This window comes from Rana temporaria, chromosome 5, assembly GCF_905171775.1.
Source record: "Rana temporaria chromosome 5, aRanTem1.1, whole genome shotgun sequence".
Lineage (NCBI taxonomy): Eukaryota > Metazoa > Chordata > Amphibia > Anura > Ranidae > Rana > Rana temporaria.
Genome location: NC_053493.1, coordinates 21581990 through 21602027, shown reverse-complemented (window position 1 = coordinate 21602027; position 20038 = coordinate 21581990). Strand labels below are relative to the sequence as shown.

The window sequence follows — 20038 nt, the reverse complement described above, 5'->3', positions numbered from 1 at the left end:
GGCTTCCATCTTCACTTAGTCTTACTTCCTGGTTTGCGGGCTGCGGCTGCTTGAATGGCCGAGCCACAAGGACGTCACTCCTGAGCATGCGCACGGGAGTCACTGTTTACGGCACAGGGCTCTGAATGAAAGGCATGGGTATGCTGTTTCTTCAGAGCGCATGCGCTTGTGACATCACTGAGTGCCGCTCCCTAGAATATCTCCTAAACGGTGCACGTTTAGGAAATATTCATTTAAAGGAGTTGTAAAGGAAAAACATTTTTTGCCTAAAATTAATGTCTGCAAGGTAGACAGACAGAATAGTGTAATGATTTTGTTAAAAAAAGAGTAAATCCCTATTAAATTCCTTCATCTATATCACCTCCGGCATTCTAGTTTCTGCTCTCTCATTCACTTCCTGGTTTGCATTGCTCGTTCATGTTAGGCTCCGTACACACGACCGAACATGTCTGCTGAAACTGGTCCGCGGACCAGTTTCAGCAGACATGTTCGGTCGTGTGTAGGCCCGAGCGGACAGGATTCCAGCGTACATTTGCCCGCCGGGCCTTTTTCCAGCGGGCAAATATTTCTAAACATGTTTAGAAACATGCCCGCTGGAATCCTGTCCGTCGGACATGTTCGGTCGTCTGTACAGACCTACCGTACATGTCCGAGCGCCCGCCATCCCTCGCATGCGTCGAATGACTTTGACGCATGCGTGGAAGCATTGAACTGGCAGGGCCGCCCATGTCGCCGCGTCATCGTCGCGGCGACGGCGCGGCCACGCCCCGCGTATTGTTTACGCGCGGATTTCTGTATGATGGTGAGTACAGCCACCATACAGAAATCCCCGGGCAGACATGTATGGTGAAAACGGTCCGGCGGACCGGTTTCATCGTACATGTTTGCTCGTCTGTACACGGCCTAAGAACTACATTTCCCAGTATGAATTGCGGCACGCCCAGTAATTCACACCTCCTTGAAGTCTCTTAGGGCCCTTTCAGACGTGCGGACCGTATGTCCGCATTTTTATCCATCCGTTGCGGATGAAAACAGGACATACATTGGTCCCTATGTGATTGCGGGTGTCAGCAGGTGAACATCCGCTGACACCCGTAATCGTCCGCCTCCGCAAAGATACGATTTTTTGGACGGAAGAAAATCCTATTTTTCTTCCGTCTGGCGGATCGGATGAACACGGACATACGCTCTGTGTTCATCCGATCCCCCATAGGGGGGGGGCAGAGGAAAGACAGGGCGGTCCCTGCACAGTGTGTGGGGACCGCCCTGTCAGCCGACGGCTCAGCGGGGATACCCGCTGAGCTTTTACGGACAGATGGAGCGGATCATTACTGATCCGCCCGTGTGAAAGGGCCCTAACACGTACAGAGCGTCCTGCCACACAGATGTAGTTCCCAGGAGGGGGTGAGAACGTCACTGACCACCGCAGTAAAGCCTCCATTCACGGTGGTGAGTAACAATCAGACAAGCAGAAAGTGAACAGAACAGAGAAGAAATAGAGCAACTTCTAAGCAAAAACGAACAATGAGGAAGTGAAAAGAGGAATGTCTGCAGGTAAAGGATGCTTATTATGAAAAAAAAAAAATCCTTTACAACCCATTTAACCTACAGGTAAGCTTTAATATAAGCTTACCTGTAGGTTAGAGAGCAAGGAAAACCCCAAACATGTAATAATAAAAAAAAAAAAACCTGCAAGACAAAGGTATAATGAGCTAGTATGCATAGCATACTAGTTCATTATGTATTACTTACCTCAGATCGAAGCCCCCACAGCGGTCCTCGTCCCCCCCCTCCGGCGGCCGACATCTTGCCCAGGGCTTTCTTCCGGGTATCGCGACTCCGGCGCTTTGATTGGCTGAAGCCGCGATGACTTCACTCCCTGCGCGTCGGAGCCGCCGGTAATGGCACGTCTAGCTGATGCACGACGTGCCATTGCTTTAGTGCGCATGTGCCATTCTCTTCAGCACATGCAGACACAGGGGGATATCTCCTAAACCGGGGATATGCAATTAGCGGACCTCCAGCTGTTGCAGAACTACAAGTCCCATGAGGCATAGCAAGACTCTGACAGCCACAAGCATGACACCCAAAGGCAGAGGCATGATGGGAATTGTAGTTTTGCAACATCTGGTGGTCCGCTAATTGCTTATCCCTGTCCTAAACCGTGCAGGTCGAGGAGATATCCTGGGTAGCTACAGGTAAGCCTTATTATAGGCTTACCTGTAGCATAAAGTGAGTTGTAAGGGTTTACAACCACTTTAAAATAAACATTCAGAGTTTACTACTACTTTAAGATATTATTGCTGTAACGAAATGCCCCACACTCTGCTTGACTGCTTTTGTCATACACCGCTTCCTCCAGTCTGAATATAGATATTAGATATTCCAACCACTGACAACCAAGAACTAGGCAGTACTCGTTTTGGCTGCTGAACATGAACTGTGTATTGAAACACAGGTACACAGAGGTAACACTCAGGGCAATCCCCCCTTCCTTTGCATTCAGGGCAGGGTAGACTGTCCAATCAGCAGGGAGAGCTGTTGGAGGAATTCCCCCCTCCCTCCTCACAGCAAATACACATCACATAATACTTTTCTCCCAAGGCAGACAGGCACAATAGAACAATGGAATATAGCCACACCCCAACTGCCCCAGCAGAGAGCACACCATAGTATAAGACAATATACAATAGATACATAATATATACACACACAACATTCCAGTGTGGTTGTACAGCGAGTCCAATTAGAACAGATCAGACTAGGGTTGTAGGCTACCCTGTGCCCCTAATACACATGGGGTTACTTTCACATAGGCGGTGCATCGGGAGCTGAAACAAGGATTTCCCAACCTCTCCAAGGGATTCTGTGTTTACCGGGCCCCCCGTCCAAAGTGATTCCCGTCACAATTGCTATTTCAAAAGTAATTTTCAATATTTCTATACAGTATCTCCAGTTTGCATCAAAATAATATGTTTTGATCCTACCATGAGGGTCCGTGTTTAGGCACTTCCTATTATAAGATGACACGACTGTCTCTTAATTGTGCTCATGGCTATCACCCTGTCACACAATGTATATTACAAATGGCCATTTTTTTTTGTTCCAACAATATTTTATTGTAAGTAAGTAAAGCATAGTACACAGTAGTGACATACTCTAAGTACATCTGGGCCAGATTCAGAAAGGAGATACGACGGCGTATCTCCGGATACACCGTCGTATCTCTGAGTGTGCGGCGTCGTATCTATGCAACTGATTCATATTATCAGTTACGCATAGATTTCCCTAAGATCCGACCGGCGTAAGTGTCTTACACCGTCGTATCTTAGGCTGCATATTTCCGCTAGGTGGCGCTTCCGTATAGTTACGAGATGAATATGCTAATTAGGTAGATACGCCGATTCAGAAACGTACGTCGGGCCGGCGAATTTTTTTACGTCGTTTACGTTAGGCTTTTTCCGGCGTAAAGTTACCCCTGCTATATGAGGCGTAGCCAATGTTAAGTATGGACGTCGTTCCCGCGTCGAGTTTTGAAAATTTTACATCATTTGCGTAAGTCGTTTGCGAATAGGGCTGTACGTAAGTTACGTTCACGTCTAAAGCAATGGCGATTTGCGGCGTAATTTCGAGCATGCGCCGTTCGTAAAATACGTCAAATACGCGGAGTCACCATTCATTTAAATAAAACATGCCCACATCATCCCCATTTGAATTAGGCGGGCTTACGCCGACACACATACGTTACGCCGCCGTAACTAAGGGTGCAAGTTCTTTCTGAATACGGAACTTGCGCCCTAATTTACGGCGGCGCAACGTATCTGAGATACGTTACGCCCCACCTAAAGATGCTCCAAAGTATCTGAATCCGGCCCATCCGTCTATAGTGAAGAGAATATTTTATTGTATGCTTACCATATTGTGTACGTATGGTAAGCATACAATAAAATCTTAAACAGCCATGGTCTGAACTTCCAGATGGAACATGTAACAAAAGTTTTTAGGATGTATTCTTCCATAGCCAAAGGCAGTATAAATGGTACTAAATGTAGAGCTGGAGTCCCATTTCTGTGAAATGTCAAGCTTGGGAGAGGGATGAATGAAACAAACTAATTAAGTGATTGGAAAAAGGTCGGTTCTTAAACGCATCTGTAAATCATCTATTAAGAGTTCCATTTGGTACAACCCGATGTTGCGAAATATTGATATGAAAAATAATGGGATGGTTTGGGGTTATCTGAAGGGTATGAGGGGCGTAGGGGAAGGTACAGGCAGGGCCGGCCCTATGATGGGACCGGGTGGTACCATGGTACCAGGCGGCACTTTTAGGGGGGCGACAAACCGACGCCCCTCAGCCCCCTTGTTCCGCCGCTGTCTGTGACTGTGAGGAGCCCAGCCTTTGAGGACACTAGCAGCCCGTGGGAAGCAGTAGGGTGCCGCTGCCTGCGAGGAGCCCGGCGACGCTGACGTTAGTGGTGGGTGGCGGGCTGTCAGAACACTTGCAGGGGGGGGCAGTCAGCAAGTGAGGCGCCGCTGCCTGCGAGAAGCCCGGCGCCGCTGCTGTTAGTGGTGGGTGGCGGGAAGGCAGAACACTCGCAGCCGGGGGGGGGGTGGAGTTAGTGAGTGAGCTGGCAGGGGAGCAGAGAGATGATGTTCACTCTGAAACACAGCAAGTGACGATCCTCAACATGTGGCAAGTGACAATCCGCAATGTGTGGCATGTGACGATACGCAACGTGTGGCAATTGACAATCCGCAATGTGTGACATGTGACAATCTGCAACGTGTGGCAAGTGACAATCTGCAACGTGTGGCAGCGGGGGGGGGGGGGGGGGGCAGCATTCCATTCTTGGTCCCAGGCAGCACAATGTCTTGGGCCGGCAATGGGTACAGGAGAGGGAAAGAGAGAGGAAAGAATTAGAGGTGGTGGAAGGGAAGAAAGTGGATTCACCTCCTTCCTTGGTCTCCACGGTCAACAAAGCTCTGTCTATTAGGTATCAACATACTTGTACAATAAGGAAGGCGTGTTAGAGAGTTGTGAACTAAAGTGATAATATTAGTAGTAGTAGTAGTCTTCCTTGACGTGGGGTCCTCCCAGACTCATCCCTTGGGTAGGGGAGGGGGCCCCACATCTATAGTTGGAAGTCCTGTCTGTTTCGGGATTAAATGCCTCAAAGTCTGCAATTATTTTGGAGAGTTGGTGGAGTCTAGACCCATTAGGCCCCATACACACGACCGGATCGATCCGCTGGGATTGATCCGCTGATCAGTTCCAGCAGATAGATCCGGTCGTGTGTACGGCCTAGCGGACATTTTCAGGCGGATAAAAATCCAGCCGACGGATTCCCAGCGGATAAAAATTTCTTAGCATGCTACAAAATCTATCCGCTGGAATTCAGTCCAGCGGACTGATCCGGTCGTCTGTACAGACTCACCGGATCAGTCCGTCCGCTCCCATCCCTCGCATGCGTCGAATAATTATTCGACGCATGCGTGGAAGTATTTACCTTCCAGAGTCGCACACGTCGCCGCGTCATCGTCGCGGCAACGGCGCGGCACGTCACCGCGGATGTATTCCGCTGGGATTTCGATCTGATGGTGTGTACAGCCATCAGATCCAAATCCGCCAGAGGATTTATCCGCTGGAAAACGGTCCGGCAGACCGTTTCCAGCGGATATCCTCTCGTGTGTACAAGGCCTTAAAGTTTTGTGGCTCGGAATTGGGTCCAGCATGCCCCAATGTGTGAGAATTTGTCAGGGGTATCATGTGCTATATGAATCAGTTCTTCCATACCTGCGACTTTGCTTATACGTTTAAGCCATTCAGGTATGGTCGGGGTATGAGGCGAGCCCCAGTGTGTTGGAATACATAGTTTAGCAGCATTGATCATGTGACTAGCTAATGATTTACGATATGAGTGTGCAGGTATGGCTGAGTAATGAAGAAGGAGTTGGGCTGGTGTATGCTCCAAAGAATAAGTGGAGACTTGTGCCATTATTCCGTGAACTTGATCCCAGAACTCTTGTAATAAACATGTCCACCAGATATGTAGAAGCGTTCTGGGTTCTTTGGAGCATCTCCAGCATCTGTTGGATGTCTCAAGGTTAATTTTGCTAAGCAAGACTGGCGTTCAGTACCAGCGAGTCAAGAGCTCATAGTTATTTTCTTGTATTGGTAACATTCTTTGACCCTTTGTGTGCGATAGTGAAGATATGTTCCCAGTGATCGTTGGAGAGTTGTAAACCCTTTTCCCATGCCAGGCATGCTTTACATATAATATAACTGAGTACTAATATTTATAGATAAAGTTGATCCGGGGAAAACCCGATTTCCTCTTGGGGGATCAGGAAGGAATTTTTTCCCCTGCTGTAGCAAATTGGATCATGCTCTGCTGGGGTTCTTCGCCTTCCTCTGGATCAACTGTGGGTATAGAATTGGGTATATGGGATTGTATGATATTGGGCCAGATTCACATAGGTTAGCGGATCTATGTGATTTAAGATCCGCCGCCGCAAGTTTTTTAGGCAAGTGGGTAATTCACAAAACACTTACCTCAAAACTTGCGGCGGCGTATCGTAAATCCTCCGGCGGAATTCAAATTCCGCGGCTAGGGGGAGTGTTGTATTTAAATTAGGCGCGTCCCCGTGCCGATTTAACTGCACATGCGCCGTCCATGAATTTTCCCAGCGTGCATTGCTCCCAATGACGTCGCTAGGACGTCATTGGTTTCGGCGTGAGCGTAACTTCCGTCCAGCGCTTTTGTGAATCGACGTAAAATTTCAAAATTTAACGCGGGAACGACGGCCATACTTAACATTGGCTGCGCCTCATAGAAGCAGGGGTAACTATACGCCGGGAAAACCGTTACGTAAACGGTGTAAAGTGACTGCGTCGGGCCCGCGTACGTTTGTGAATTGGTGTATCTCGCTGATTTACATATTCTCGGTGTAAATCAGCTAGAACGCCCCCAGCGGCCATTTTAAAATTGCAGTTAGGATCCGACGGTGTAAGTCACTTACACCTGTCGGATCTTAGGCATATCTATGCGTAACTGATTCTATGAATCAGTTGCATAGATACGACCGGCCGAACTCAGAGATACGACGGCCCATTATATATATATTTTTTTTTTTACGTTTGAACTTAACTATGTAACTATGAATAAGGAGGTATGGATGCAAAGAGCATGTTGTGTATTTTAGAGATCACATGCCTTTGGGGTGATGTTTGGGTGCACAATGATTTGAATGGGGTGAACGGGCGTGAAACGGAGGAAGAACGATCAATGTCTTGTAAGAAGTGGCATATTTTGGAAATATGTCCAATAAACAAGTGGCCATTTTAACAAACAATATGGAGGTATGGTTCACTGTTGTCACCATCAGCCTGCATTGAGAAATACCACGCAGGCATCGTTGGAGTACATGTAGACAGTGAGCGGATGCAAATGTGCTGCAGAATCAGCAACACTGAAATGCAACAAAGAATGAAAAGATGTGAAAAAGGTAATTTTTTAAAAACAAACTACAGTGGAACCTCGGATTACGAGCATAATCTGTTCCAGGAGAATGCTCGTAATCCAAAGTACTCGCATATCAAAGTGAGTTTCCCCATTGAAGTCAATGGAAACGAAAATAATTTGTTCCGCATTGACTACTTCAACGGCATGCAATACCACATGTGGCGAGAGGTGGGGGGCACCAGAGAGCCTCAGAAACGTCCGGAAAGGCCCGAGGACACCTCGGCTGACCTCGGCAAACCTCGGAAATACCCCGTTCCCGAGGTCTGCCAAGGTCAGCCGAGCTGTCCTCAGGCCTTTCCGTGCATTTCCGAACGGCGCTGATCGTCTGCAGATGAACATTGAGGCTAAAAAGGGGCATTGACCAGGCTGAATTGATGAGATGGGCATTGATCAGGCTGCACTGATAAGGCTGCATTAATGAGATGGGCATTGATAAGGCTGCATTGATAAGATGGGTTCTGTGGAACCTTGATTGTGTATGGTTGCCCTAACTTAAAAATATTTAATTTGGTAAAGCACCGTGTATCATAAACATATACAGTGGAACCTCGGATTGCGAGTGACGCGGTTAACGAGCGTTTTGCAATACGAGCGCTGTATTTAAAAAAAATCCTTACTCGGTTTGCGAGTGTTGTCTCGCAAAACAAGCAGAATTCAAGCTAATGTGGTGTGCAGTACCGCATTTGGCTTGAGGTGCGGGGGCGCCGGAGCCAAACAGAGCAGAGCCGTTTGGAAATACTGGGAAATACTCCGTTCCCACAGGTGTTTCCGAGCCTTTCCGAGGTAAGCCGAGCTGTCCCCGATCATTTACGAGGCTCTCTGGCTCTCTGACGCCCCCCCCCACCTCTGGCCACATACGGTATTGCATGCCATTGAAGTCAATGCGGAACGAATTGTGCATTTATTTATTTATACTTTAGTATCAAATACATAAAAAAACAAATATGAAAAACACTAACTGCAAAAATGCACCCCCCCCCCAGTCTTGGCATTTGGTCACACAATTTAAATACCACAGAAATATTAATACGAAATATTGCCACAACCCATCAGCCAGCCCTAATATACAATTTAGGTGTTCTTGCATAGCAAGATTACTTATTGTTATCTCACATATATGTTATTATAGCCACATTTTAAACGGTAACTCCTCCCACAGTTTTTACACTACATAGACGAGTAATATACCGAAACATGCGGATTGTTCCCGACCATAGCAATCCGTCCATAGCAACCAGTCCATAGCAACCCTCCATAGCAACCAGTCCATAGCAACCAGTCCATAGCAACCAGTCCATAGCAATCAGTCCATAGCAACCAGTCCATAGCAACCAGTCCATAGCAACCAGTCCATAGAAACCCTCCATAGCAACCCATTTTTGATGGAGCAATAGAATGGGGAAAATAGGATGGGGCAGTTTTGATGGGGCTGTTTTGATGGGGTAGTTTTTGATGGGGCAGGTTTTGATGGGGCAGGTTTTGATAGGGCAATGGATCGAACTGGATCGACACACTGTTGGATCACATTTACATCTCCAGTTTTGATGGGGCTGTTTTGATGGGGTAGTTTTTAAATTGGGCAAGTTTTGATGGGGCAGGTTTTGATGGGGCAATGGATCGAACTGGATTGACACACTGTTGGATAACATTTACATCTCCAGTTTTGATGGGGCCGTTTTGATAAGGTCGTTTTTGATGGGGCAGGTTTTGATGGGGCAATGGATCAAACTGGATCGACACACTGTTGGATCACATTTACATCTCCAGTTTTGATGGGGCTGTTTTGATGGGGTAGTTTTTGATGGGGCAGGTTTTGATGGGGCAATGGATCGAACTGGATCGACACACTGTTGGATCACATTTACATCTCCAGTTTTGATGGGGCTGTTTTGATGGGGTAGTTTTTGATGGGGCAGGTTTTGATGGGGCAGGTTTTGATGGGGCAATGGATCGAACTGGATCGACACACTGTTGGATCACATTTACATCTCCAGGGGCACTGTCTCCAGTCAGGAGTATTGGTGGAGGCCACGTCACACAATTTCCCCAGAAATTGTATCTTTTCTATGTTCATATTTAAAATCCCCCCCAAAAATGTAATATTTCTAAGAAAAAAAAAATTATTCAGCGCCTGCAAACAACCTACTTTCCTATTGAAAATGGATTGAGCGCTTGCCATGTTCTCTAATGCTGCCACATCAGGCTAATCATTATAGTATGATAGAATGATTTCACTGTAAGAGAGGAAGAGGACATTTGCCTGCCCAACATCAAAATGCAAAACAATAAACTATAAACTATTATTAAGTGTTTTGTGATCAAATTGCTGCCGCGAAAATCACTGCGGGTCATTTGCATTGAATTGATACAAGTCTAGAAGAGCAAATAAAAATGAGTTTCGCCTATGCAAAATCTAATCAAGAGACCTAGATGTCAACTCTGAAATGTTGGTCTTCTGTTTCAATGGAAATCAAGTCATTTACATGTCACAGGTGTGTAACTTTACCCCAAAAAACATCATCTGATGTAATAAGTTGTTTGTTCTCACCAAGTCCTCGCAATCTAAACTGTGTCACCAACGCCCCATAGACATAAAATGGCTGTTAGGCCCCGTACACACGACCAAACATGTATGCTGAAACTGGTCCGCGGGCCAGTTTCAGCATACATGTTCGGTCGTGTGTGGGCGCGAGCGGGCCGAATTCCAGCAAACATTTGCCCGCCGGGCCTTTTCCCAGCTGGCAAATATTCCTGGACGTGTTTTAAAACCGTCCGCTGGAATCCTGCCCGCTCGGACATGTACGGTCGTCAGTACAGACCTACCGTACAGGTCCAGGCGCCCGCCGTCCCCCGCATGCGTCGAATGACTTCGACGCATGCGTGGAAGCCTTTAAATGGCAGGCCCGCCCACATCTCCGCGTCATCGCCGCGTCATCGTCGCGGCGACGACGCGGACACACCCCGCGTATTGTTTACGCGCGGACTTCTGTACGATGGTTAGTACAACCATCGTACAGAAGCCCTCTGGCAGACATGTACGGTGAAAACGGTCTGACGGACCGCTTTCACCGTACATGTTTGTTCGTGTGTACCCGGCCTTAGAAGTTACATATATGGGTGGGACTAGACCAGTGTTTCTCAAATGGGGTGCCGTTTGGGTTCCCCCAGGGTGCCGCGATTGTGGGACGCAGTTTGCCCTGGATCAGTGTCATGAGTCGCATGGCGCGGATGGGCCAGCCGCCAGGGCCATAACAACCAATGACGCTCTAGGGCAGTACACATGGCGTCATTCTTTGCTATGGTGTTTGTGACCAGCCCCTCCGCACCATGGCAACTCATGGCGCTGATCCAAGGCAGGCAGCTTGCACCGCCACCCCACGCATTCATTAGAGGATGGAAGAAGTCGGCAGGGCTTTTTTTCTCAGAGCATAGGTGCAGGAATGCCTCCTTTCAAGTCCCTTCTTGTCTCCGCCCCCTACCCACCCCCGAGCACCCTCCCTTGATTCCTCCCCCTATCTACCTCCCAGTACCACCCCTTTTAGAGAATACAGAACTAAGTATGATTTTATGGTACTAAGTAATTTGAATGGAATTTGTTAATGATAAGCTGTAAAATATATCCCATGCAGCCAGAGACAATACACCCAGGGGCGGACTGACCATTGGGACTCTCGGGCACTGCCCGAGGGCCCCATGCCGCTAGGGGGCCCCATCAGAGTTGCCAGGCTCAATAAAACCAGGGACAGTATGTAAAAATCTGTGTTTTTTTACATCTGTCCCTGATATGTCCAAAACCGACATGCTTTTGATGTTAAAATCCTGAGATTTTAGCTGCCCTGCCTATGCAATGCCTTCTGGCGTGGTGCCCATCTGTAAGCCCGGGGACCCCATAATATTCTATTGCCCAGGGGCCCCATGAGTTGTCAGTCCACCCCTGAATACACCCCCCCTTTCAACAATAGTTTGCCCCTGCAACAATAGAACCCCCCCCACAACAAGCAACTATAGATCCACCCAGCATTAGTAGACCCCCACCGGCAATAAAAGATTCTTCAGCAGGCAGCATCAACAGACCCTCAACAATAGACCACTTCCACAACAGTAGATTCCTCCCAGCAGCAATTGAACCCCCCCCTACCCCAGCAACAATGGATCCTCCAGAGGTCAGCATCAATAAACCCTCCAGCAGCCCTCCAACAACAATAGACCCCTCCCTCAAAAGTAGAACCCTCCCAGCAACAATTTACTATCCCCCTAAGCATCAATAGAGCCTCCAGCAGCCAACAAAAATAGACCACTCTCTCAACACTAGATCCCTCCCAGCAGCTATTGAACCCCCCACGGCAACAATAGATCCTCCAGTAGCCAGCATTAATAGACCCTCGAGCACACCTAAAAACCCCTTGCCATTAATACGTTCAGAACTGCGTTCCACCACGTTCCCACTGAAAAAAAATCCTGGAAGTCGGGCTCCTCCTAACCTGCTCTACCTCCCACCTTCTGCCATGCTACTGGAGCCAAAAAGTAGGGTTCTGATGTAAAGAGGACACTGTGTGATGGGGGCTTTGTGATGGAAGGAACTCTGTGATGGAGGAAATCTGATGTGTTGGGGGACTCTGATGTATAGGTGGGATTTATGATATCTTTGGGGGCCACTTACGTAAAATAGGGGGCTCTGATGTAATGGAGGAGAACTTCTGATGTGAACAAAAGCTTCTGAATTGAAAGGGGAACCTCTGATGTAAAGAGGGGCTTCTGACAGTGGCGGTGCGTCCATAAAGGGCACATGGGCGCGGCCCCCTCTCTCCTGCCACCCTCTCTCACCATAGATAGATTCATGCATTGAATGAATCTATCGTAGCCGCTGCCGCCCCCTATTCAGGTGTCCGGCCTGAATTACAGCAGCGTTTTTTTGGAAGTGCCTAATTAGAGCCGTAGCCTCGAATAGGCATCCAAAATGGTGAACAGCGGGCATCATGCTGGGTGCTCGCTGTTCACTCAGCGTTGTGTTAGGAAAGCAAATAAATTGCTTTCCTAACACTGACTCGCCTCTCAGCCAATCAGGTGCTCGGGTCTGTTACCTGTCACCTGATTGGCTGAAACAACAGGCGCTGTGATTGGACGCCTGATAGAGAGGATGGAAGAAGACATCGAGGATCGTGGACGTGGAGGACGCCACCGTGACCCGCTGTGAAACAGGTAAGTCCCGGGTGATGCACACTGGCAGCATTTGATGGGGGACAGTAGTGGCAATTGATGGGCACACTGGCAGTAATTGATGGTGCACAGTAGCGACAATTGATGGGGCACACTGGCAGCAATTGATGGGCACATTGGCAGCAATTGATGGGGCACAGTAGCGGCAATTGATGGGGCACAGTAGCGGCAATTGATGGGGCACAGTAGCGGCAATTGATGGGCACACTGGCAGCAATTGATGGGTGCAGTAGCTGCGTTTGATGGCACAGTGGCAGCAATTTATGGGTACAGTGGCTGCGTTTCATGGCACAGTGGCAGCAATTTATGGGTACAGTGGCTGCGTTTGATGGCACAGTGGCTGCGTTTGATGGCACAGTGGCTACATTTGATGGCATAGTGGCTGCATTTGATGGCATAGTGGCTGCGTTTGATGGCACATTGGCTGCATTTGATGGGCACAGTGGCTGCAATTTATGTTTTTTTTTTCAGTTTGTTTGCGCCCCCCCCCCCCCCCCCCCCCCCCAAAAAAAAATTGAGCACCAGCCGCCACTGGCTTCCGATGACTTGGGGGGAAATGATGGAGAGATCTCTGATGTAAAGGGGAACCTCTAATGTGAAAAGGGGCTTCTGATGAGTTGGGGAGACCTCTGATGTAAAGGGGGAGACCTCTGATGTGAAGTGGAGCACTGATGTGATGATGGAGGAGAACCTCTCATGTGAAGGGGAGCTTCTGAATTGAAAGAGGAACCTCTGATGTGAAGAGGGGCTTCTGATGAGTAGGGGAGAACTCTGATGTGATGGGGGGACCTCTGATATAAAGGGTGGCACTGATGCGATAGGGGACCACTGATGTGGGGACCTCTGATATGAAGGGGGGGACACTGATGGGATGGGGGACCTCTGATGTGAAGGGGGAGGGGGGAACTGATGGGATGGGGGACCTCTGATGTGAAGGGGGGGGCACTGATGTGATGGGGGACCACTGATGTTATACCAGGACCTCTGAAGAGAGGCTTCTGACGTGAAGTTATTCTCATCAAGGTGGTTGTGTGCATCATCCCAGGCTCAGGTTTCCCATTGATAAGTACCATTTACCATTTAGACTGGAGTGCCTTAATATTTTGCACACTTTTAAAGGGTGCCGTGACTGAAAAAAGGTTGGTAAACATTGAACTGGACACCCTCAGGTAAATATAAAAGAACCATTACAAGAACCATTCATAGCACTCAAGTATCTTCAAGTCTTACCTGCTGTTGAACTTTTCTGGATGTTTTTCTCGCATTATGTGAAATCTGTGAGCTATTGATGCATCCTATAAAAAAAAGAAATGAAAAATAAAAGGTATTTTTACAATAATTTTTACGTTTTCTAGTAGAAAGGTGGTGTTGTCATGCAATTTAACTACATAATGATGATTTACATACTTGGAATCTATCACATTCATTCTGTGGATTCATATTATGCAGAATCTTCAGCAAAGGTGGACTGACCTGATATAACCACAAACATCATGGTGTGTACTAATGCAGCACAGGGCAAGGTGGCACTAAGACCAGAGAGTCATGTCAATATTAGACACTCTGGCCCAGATTCACATAGGAGATACGAGGGCGTATCTCCAGATACGCCGTCGTATGTCTGAGTCTGAGCTGTCGTATCTTGGCACCTGATTCAAAGAATCAGATACGCCAGAATTTGTATAAGATACGACCAGCGAAAGTCTCCTACGCTGTCGTATCTTAACTGCATATTTACGCTGGCCACTAGGGGCGTGTACGCTAATTTACGCCTAGAAATATGTAAATCAGCTAGATACGCCTATTCACGAATGTACGCCTGGCCGTCGCAATACAGATACGCCGTTTACGTAAGGCTTTTTCCGGCGTAAAGTTACCCCTGCTCTATGAGGCGTAGATGAGGCGTACCAATGTTAGGTATGGACGTTGGAACAGCGTAAAATTTTTCATGTTTTATATCGTTTGCGTAAGTCGTTCGCAAATAGGGCTGGGCGTCATTTACGTTCACGTCGAAAGCATTGTTTTTTTGCAGGTTAATTTGGAGCATGCGCACTGGGATACTTTCACGGACGGTGCATGCACCGTTCGTAAAAAAGCGTCATATACGTGGGGTCACAATAAATTTACATAACACACGCCCATATCTTCCACATTTTAATTAGGCGGGCTTACGCCGGCCTATTTACGCTACGCCGCCGCAACTTTGCTTTGAGAATACTGCACTTGCCTGTCAAAGTTGCGGAGGCGCAACGTAAATAGGATACGTTACGCCTGCACAAAGATGCGCTCTCCTACGTGAATCCGGGCCTCTGTCTTCAGTGCATTCTTAGCCATGTGTATGTTCATCCCCTGGGCCGCATGCTCCACAACATCCAATGACGTTGTGCAGGCCAGCTCGGGCCACCAGTGTGCAGCCCAACCCAGGCCATCAATCTCACTAGCAACCAATGATGCTGTGCAACCCAGGCACCAGCATCCTAGCTACCAATGACACTGTGCAGTCCAGACCACAAATATAGCAACCAATAACATTGTGCAGCCCAGACTGCCAGCATCCATGCAACCACGGACGCTGTGCAGTCTGGGTCGCCAACATCCTAGAAACCAATGGCACTCTGTGGCCTAGGCCACCATAATTCTAGCAACCAATGTCCCTGGCGGAAAAGGCTGCCATCATTCTATCAACCAGTTGCACTGTGAGGCCCAGGCAACCACTGTACTAGCAACCAATGTTATTGTGCGGATTAGGATGCTGTGTGGTCTAGGCTCCCAGCATGCTACCAACCAATATTTTGCAGCTCAGGCCTCCAGTGTACTAGCCTTTTACTAAGCTGTGGAATTGATGGTGGAAGTGGATTGGACCTTCTAATCGCTAAAGGAGAGTTTTGTGGAGAGTGGTGTGGAAATTCACGCTTACTAAGCGTTTTTACCCCCCTGTCTGTATAGATCCATTAGGCATACGCCAATTGGGTCCACATGTTCCGGTAAGCCTCCTCATTTATTCGTGGTGGTGGAACCCCTCACAGCGGTGACCTCCAGTTGTGGCTCTTGGATTAAAGTGATTGTAAAGTCTTTTTAAAAAAAAAATATGTTAAACTTACTTCCTTTGTGCAGTTGGTTTTGCACAGAGCAGCCCTATCCTCCTTTTCTCAGGTTTCTCTTGGCTGCTTCTTGCCCCTCCCACCTATCGAGTGTCCCCACAGTCAGCAGCTTCCTATGGGGGCACTTTAGCTAAGTCACAGCTCTGAATATATCCATTCAGACATGGAGCCCCGACCCAACCCCGCCACTTCTCTCCCCTGATTGGCTAACTGACTTTGAACAACAGCCACGGGAGCCAATGACACAGCTGCTTTGTCTCAGCCAATTAGGAGGAGTGTCCCGGGTGTCTTAGACATTCGTGAACAACGCAGGAGAGAGATAGGGCTCAGGTAAGTAATTTGGGGGTTTTACACACAAAAGGTTTTTTATGCATTAGGAAAAAAATCCTTCTGCCTTTACAATTCTTTTAACCACTTAAAGACCCCTTCACGCCGATATACGTCGGCGGCGCGCATGGCAACCTAGTCCTAAGCTCTGTGACCGCTCCCGCGGGACCCGCTGCCGGTGTCCCGCGATCGGGTCACAGGAGCTGAAGAACGGGGAGAGGTGACTGTAAACAAACCTTCACCATTCTTCTCCGTGGCTTGTCACTGATCGTCTGTTCCCTGTTATAGGGAACGACGATCAGTGATGTCACACATCCAGCCACGCCCCCCTACAGTAAGAAACACACAATAGGACACACTTAACCCCTTTAGAGCCCCCTAGTGGTTAACCCCTTCACTGCCATTGTCCTTATCACAGTAATCAGTGCATTTTTATAGCACTTTTCGCTGTGAAAATGACAATGGTCCCAAAAATGTGTCAAAAGTGTTCGATGTGTCAGCCATAATGTCGCAGTCACGAAAAAAATCGCTGATCGCCTCCATTACTAGTAAAAAAAAAAATTAGTAATAAAAATGCCATAACACTATCCCCTATTTTGTAAAGCTATAACTTTTGCGCAAACCAATCAATAAACGCTTATTGTGATTTTTTTTGCAGCCTAAACTGAGGAAAAATATTTTTTTTATATATTTTTTTGGAGATATTTATTATAGCAAAAAGTAAAAAATATAGATTTTTTTTTTTTCTTTTTTTTTTAAATTTTTTAGGAGCCGGACTGAAGGAGTTGGGAGTAGGCAGGCCTCCCCCAGAGGCAATCTGCCACCTTTCTCCATGCCCCGGGTGGCAATGGCGGGTGTGTGAGGGGGTCCTCCCACACAGCCCGCCCTACCTGCTCCGCTTTGAAGCCCAACGGGGCAGAGGGACTCCCTATAAGGGAGTGAGAGGATTAGCCCGCTCAACCAGCCCCATCAGTCCTTCGCCTCTCTTTTAGAGACCGCGTGGTCAAAGTGCGTGTGTTAACCCAATTTAGAGTGCGTGTGTAGGTGTGGTGGTTTTTGTGGGAGGGGGGTGGGCGTACTAAGCACAGGCTTACCTTGCATAGCACACCCACCGGGAGCCGGGCTGAGACCACCAAACTCAATTCACATGAAGCCGAGACCGGGATCCGAACCCCTAGCTGCAGAGGTGAATGGCTTATCAGCACAGTGCCAATCGCGTTGAGCCACCGCAGCTCCCTAGAGATTTTTTTTTTTAATTGTCGCTCTATTTTTGTTTATAGCGCAAAAAATTAAAACCGCAGAGGTGATCAAATACCACCAAAAGAAATCTCTATTTGTGGGAAAAAAAGGACGCCAATTAGAGCGACGCAGTGCAGAATTGCAAAAAGGGGCCCGGTCCTTTACCTGCATAATAGTCCGGGGTTTACGCGGTTAATCAATCTCTTTTGGATCACTGTCCTGACATTTTGCTTCATCCCACCAGTTTTGGACTTTTTCCCAACTTTTTTTCTGATTGGATTGCACATTTTCTTAGCACAATTCATCTATTGTGGATATGACACACTCACTATAATTTAAGGTTATAGGTATTATCAGTGCCGCCATCAGGGGGGTACAGGCAGTACACCTGTAAGGGGCCTGGAGGTCCCCAGGGGCCCGGATGGCAACCCCCTTAAAAAAAAAATATATATATATATATATATTTTTTTTTATTAAGGGGTTAATTTTTTAATTTTATTTTTTTAGAGGTCCGGAGGTTCCCAGGGCCCCAGATGGCAACCCCCCTTTTAAAAAAATAAAAATAAACATATATTTTTTTATATATATATTTTTTCTTTTTTTCTTTTTATTAAAGGACCCAGAAGTCCCCAGGGCCCCGGATGGCTACCCCCCCCCCTTTTTTTTAATATATATATATTTTTCTTTATTTCTACTTTTTTTTGTAAAGGGCCCCCCCGCTTCTCAAATCGCGGCACCCCCCCCCCCCCGCCTCTAAATTTCAGGCGGCAGCACACCCCTCCCCCTCCCCCTCCCCGGTGCTCCAGGGGGCCCATGCCTGAAGCTGTGTAAGGGGCCCCATACTTCCTGATGGCGGCCCTGGGTATTATAACCATACCACAATTTATGCAAGTTATTCTGTTTCCAAAGATGTCATATATTTTTCTATATGAATGTCATAGTCACTAAAAAACGTTTCTTTAACATTTAATATCGATACAACATAGATTTTCCAATATTTTATGCAAATTTTTCTGCATTTCTTTTTTGCAGTGAATGTTTTTATTTGCAATACGTTTTTTTAGTTTTTGTTTCAACATTAACACACGCATCACTTGTCATATCAACAACTAGAACTATAGTGGTACCCTTTGGGTAGGATCCCCATATATTTATATTCATTGAATAAGCGCTGCACTTATTTTTTACTACTTGTATACACATATTTGTCCTTTGTGGTGCTGGCTGCTTTTTTTTGTTCTTGGACATTAGCACGGTATTTGTTTCTTTCTTTTTTTATGTATTTAGCTGTTTGCCTTGAGTTCAGCGTTACAGAAATTAGGATAAACTGAAATATTTCATCCCATGGAGAAATTATCAAAGCATTGCATAAATGATGAGCTTGCATCCAACATTTGTTCTTACAATCATAGCTACATCTGTATAAGCTACAAGTGCTATGTTCCCACATACATTAACCCTACACTCATTATGCAGTCAATGACGTAAATGCACAACTTCAGACAATGGTGGAACACATGTAAGGCTTCGGGACGAGAGTAGCATCTTTTGCATTGTGCTTGTACAAAGCCGCAGCATTTGTGAAGCTATTGTCTTAAGTTCACCACTTTTTATCTGCGCTGTCTATAAAAACAAGCGTGTCAGTAAGCGAGGCACCAAAGTTATTGCTTTTATTTTTCTTTCTACACTATGGGCTAGATTCAGATAGCCCGGCGTAATTTAGTGCGGGCGTAATGCATCTCAGATACGTTACGCCGCCGTAAATTATGGCGCAAGTTCCGTATTTATAATAAACTTGCGCCCTAAGTTACGGCGGCGTAACGTATGTGGGCCGGCGTAAGCCCGCCTAATTCAAATGGGAATGATGTGGGCATGTTTTATTTAAATTATTGTTGACCCCAGCGTATTTAAACGTTTTTTACAAACCGTTCGTGAAAGAATCCCAGTGCGCATGCTCAAAATTCCGCCGCAAATCGTCATTGCTTTCGACGTGAACGTAAATTCTGTCCAGCCCTATTCGCGAACGACTTACGCAAACGACGTAAAAAATGTTAAAATTCGACGCGGGAACGACGTCCATACTTAACATTGCGTATGCCTCATAGAAGCAGGAGCAACGTTACGCCGGAAAAAGCCTTACGCAAACGGCGTAAAAAAATTCCGCCGGGCGCACGTACGTTTGTGAATCGGCGTATCTAGGTCATTTGCATATTCTACGCCGAAAAACGACGGAAGCGCCACCTAGCGGCCAGCGTAAATATGCACCCTAAGATACGATGGCGTAAGACACTTACGCCAGTCGGATCTTAGCCTAATTTCGGCGTATCTTGCTTTCTGAATACAGAAAGAAGATACGCCGGCACAGCTTTGAATTTACGCGGCGTATCTATAGATACGCCGGCGTAAATTATTGCTGAATCTAGCCCAATGTTTTTCCCTCTGTTCCTCAAGTTCTGCAGCCTGAATTAGGCTGTGACCTATAGTGGCAGTGAAGCCGTGTACACACGATCGGTTTGTCCGCTGAAAACCAACCGATGGACTGTTTTTATCAGACAAACCGATCGTATGTGGGCCCCATCGGTTTTATTTCCATCGGTGTAAAAAAAATAGAACATGTTTTAAATGTTTCCT

The 20038-nt window shown here is 47.1% G+C and overlaps 1 protein-coding gene across 1 annotated transcript in view; it reads right to left on the bottom strand.

Annotated features, from left to right (window-relative positions):
* The window catches only part of DGKB (diacylglycerol kinase beta), a 664259-nt gene that overhangs the window by 235263 nt on the left and 408958 nt on the right, over positions 1-20038 (bottom strand). The window contains exon 21 of the mRNA XM_040352255.1: positions 13971-14035. Within this exon, the coding sequence (XP_040208189.1) occupies positions 13971-14035 (65 nt within the window). The remainder of the gene's footprint in view (positions 1-13970; positions 14036-20038) is intronic.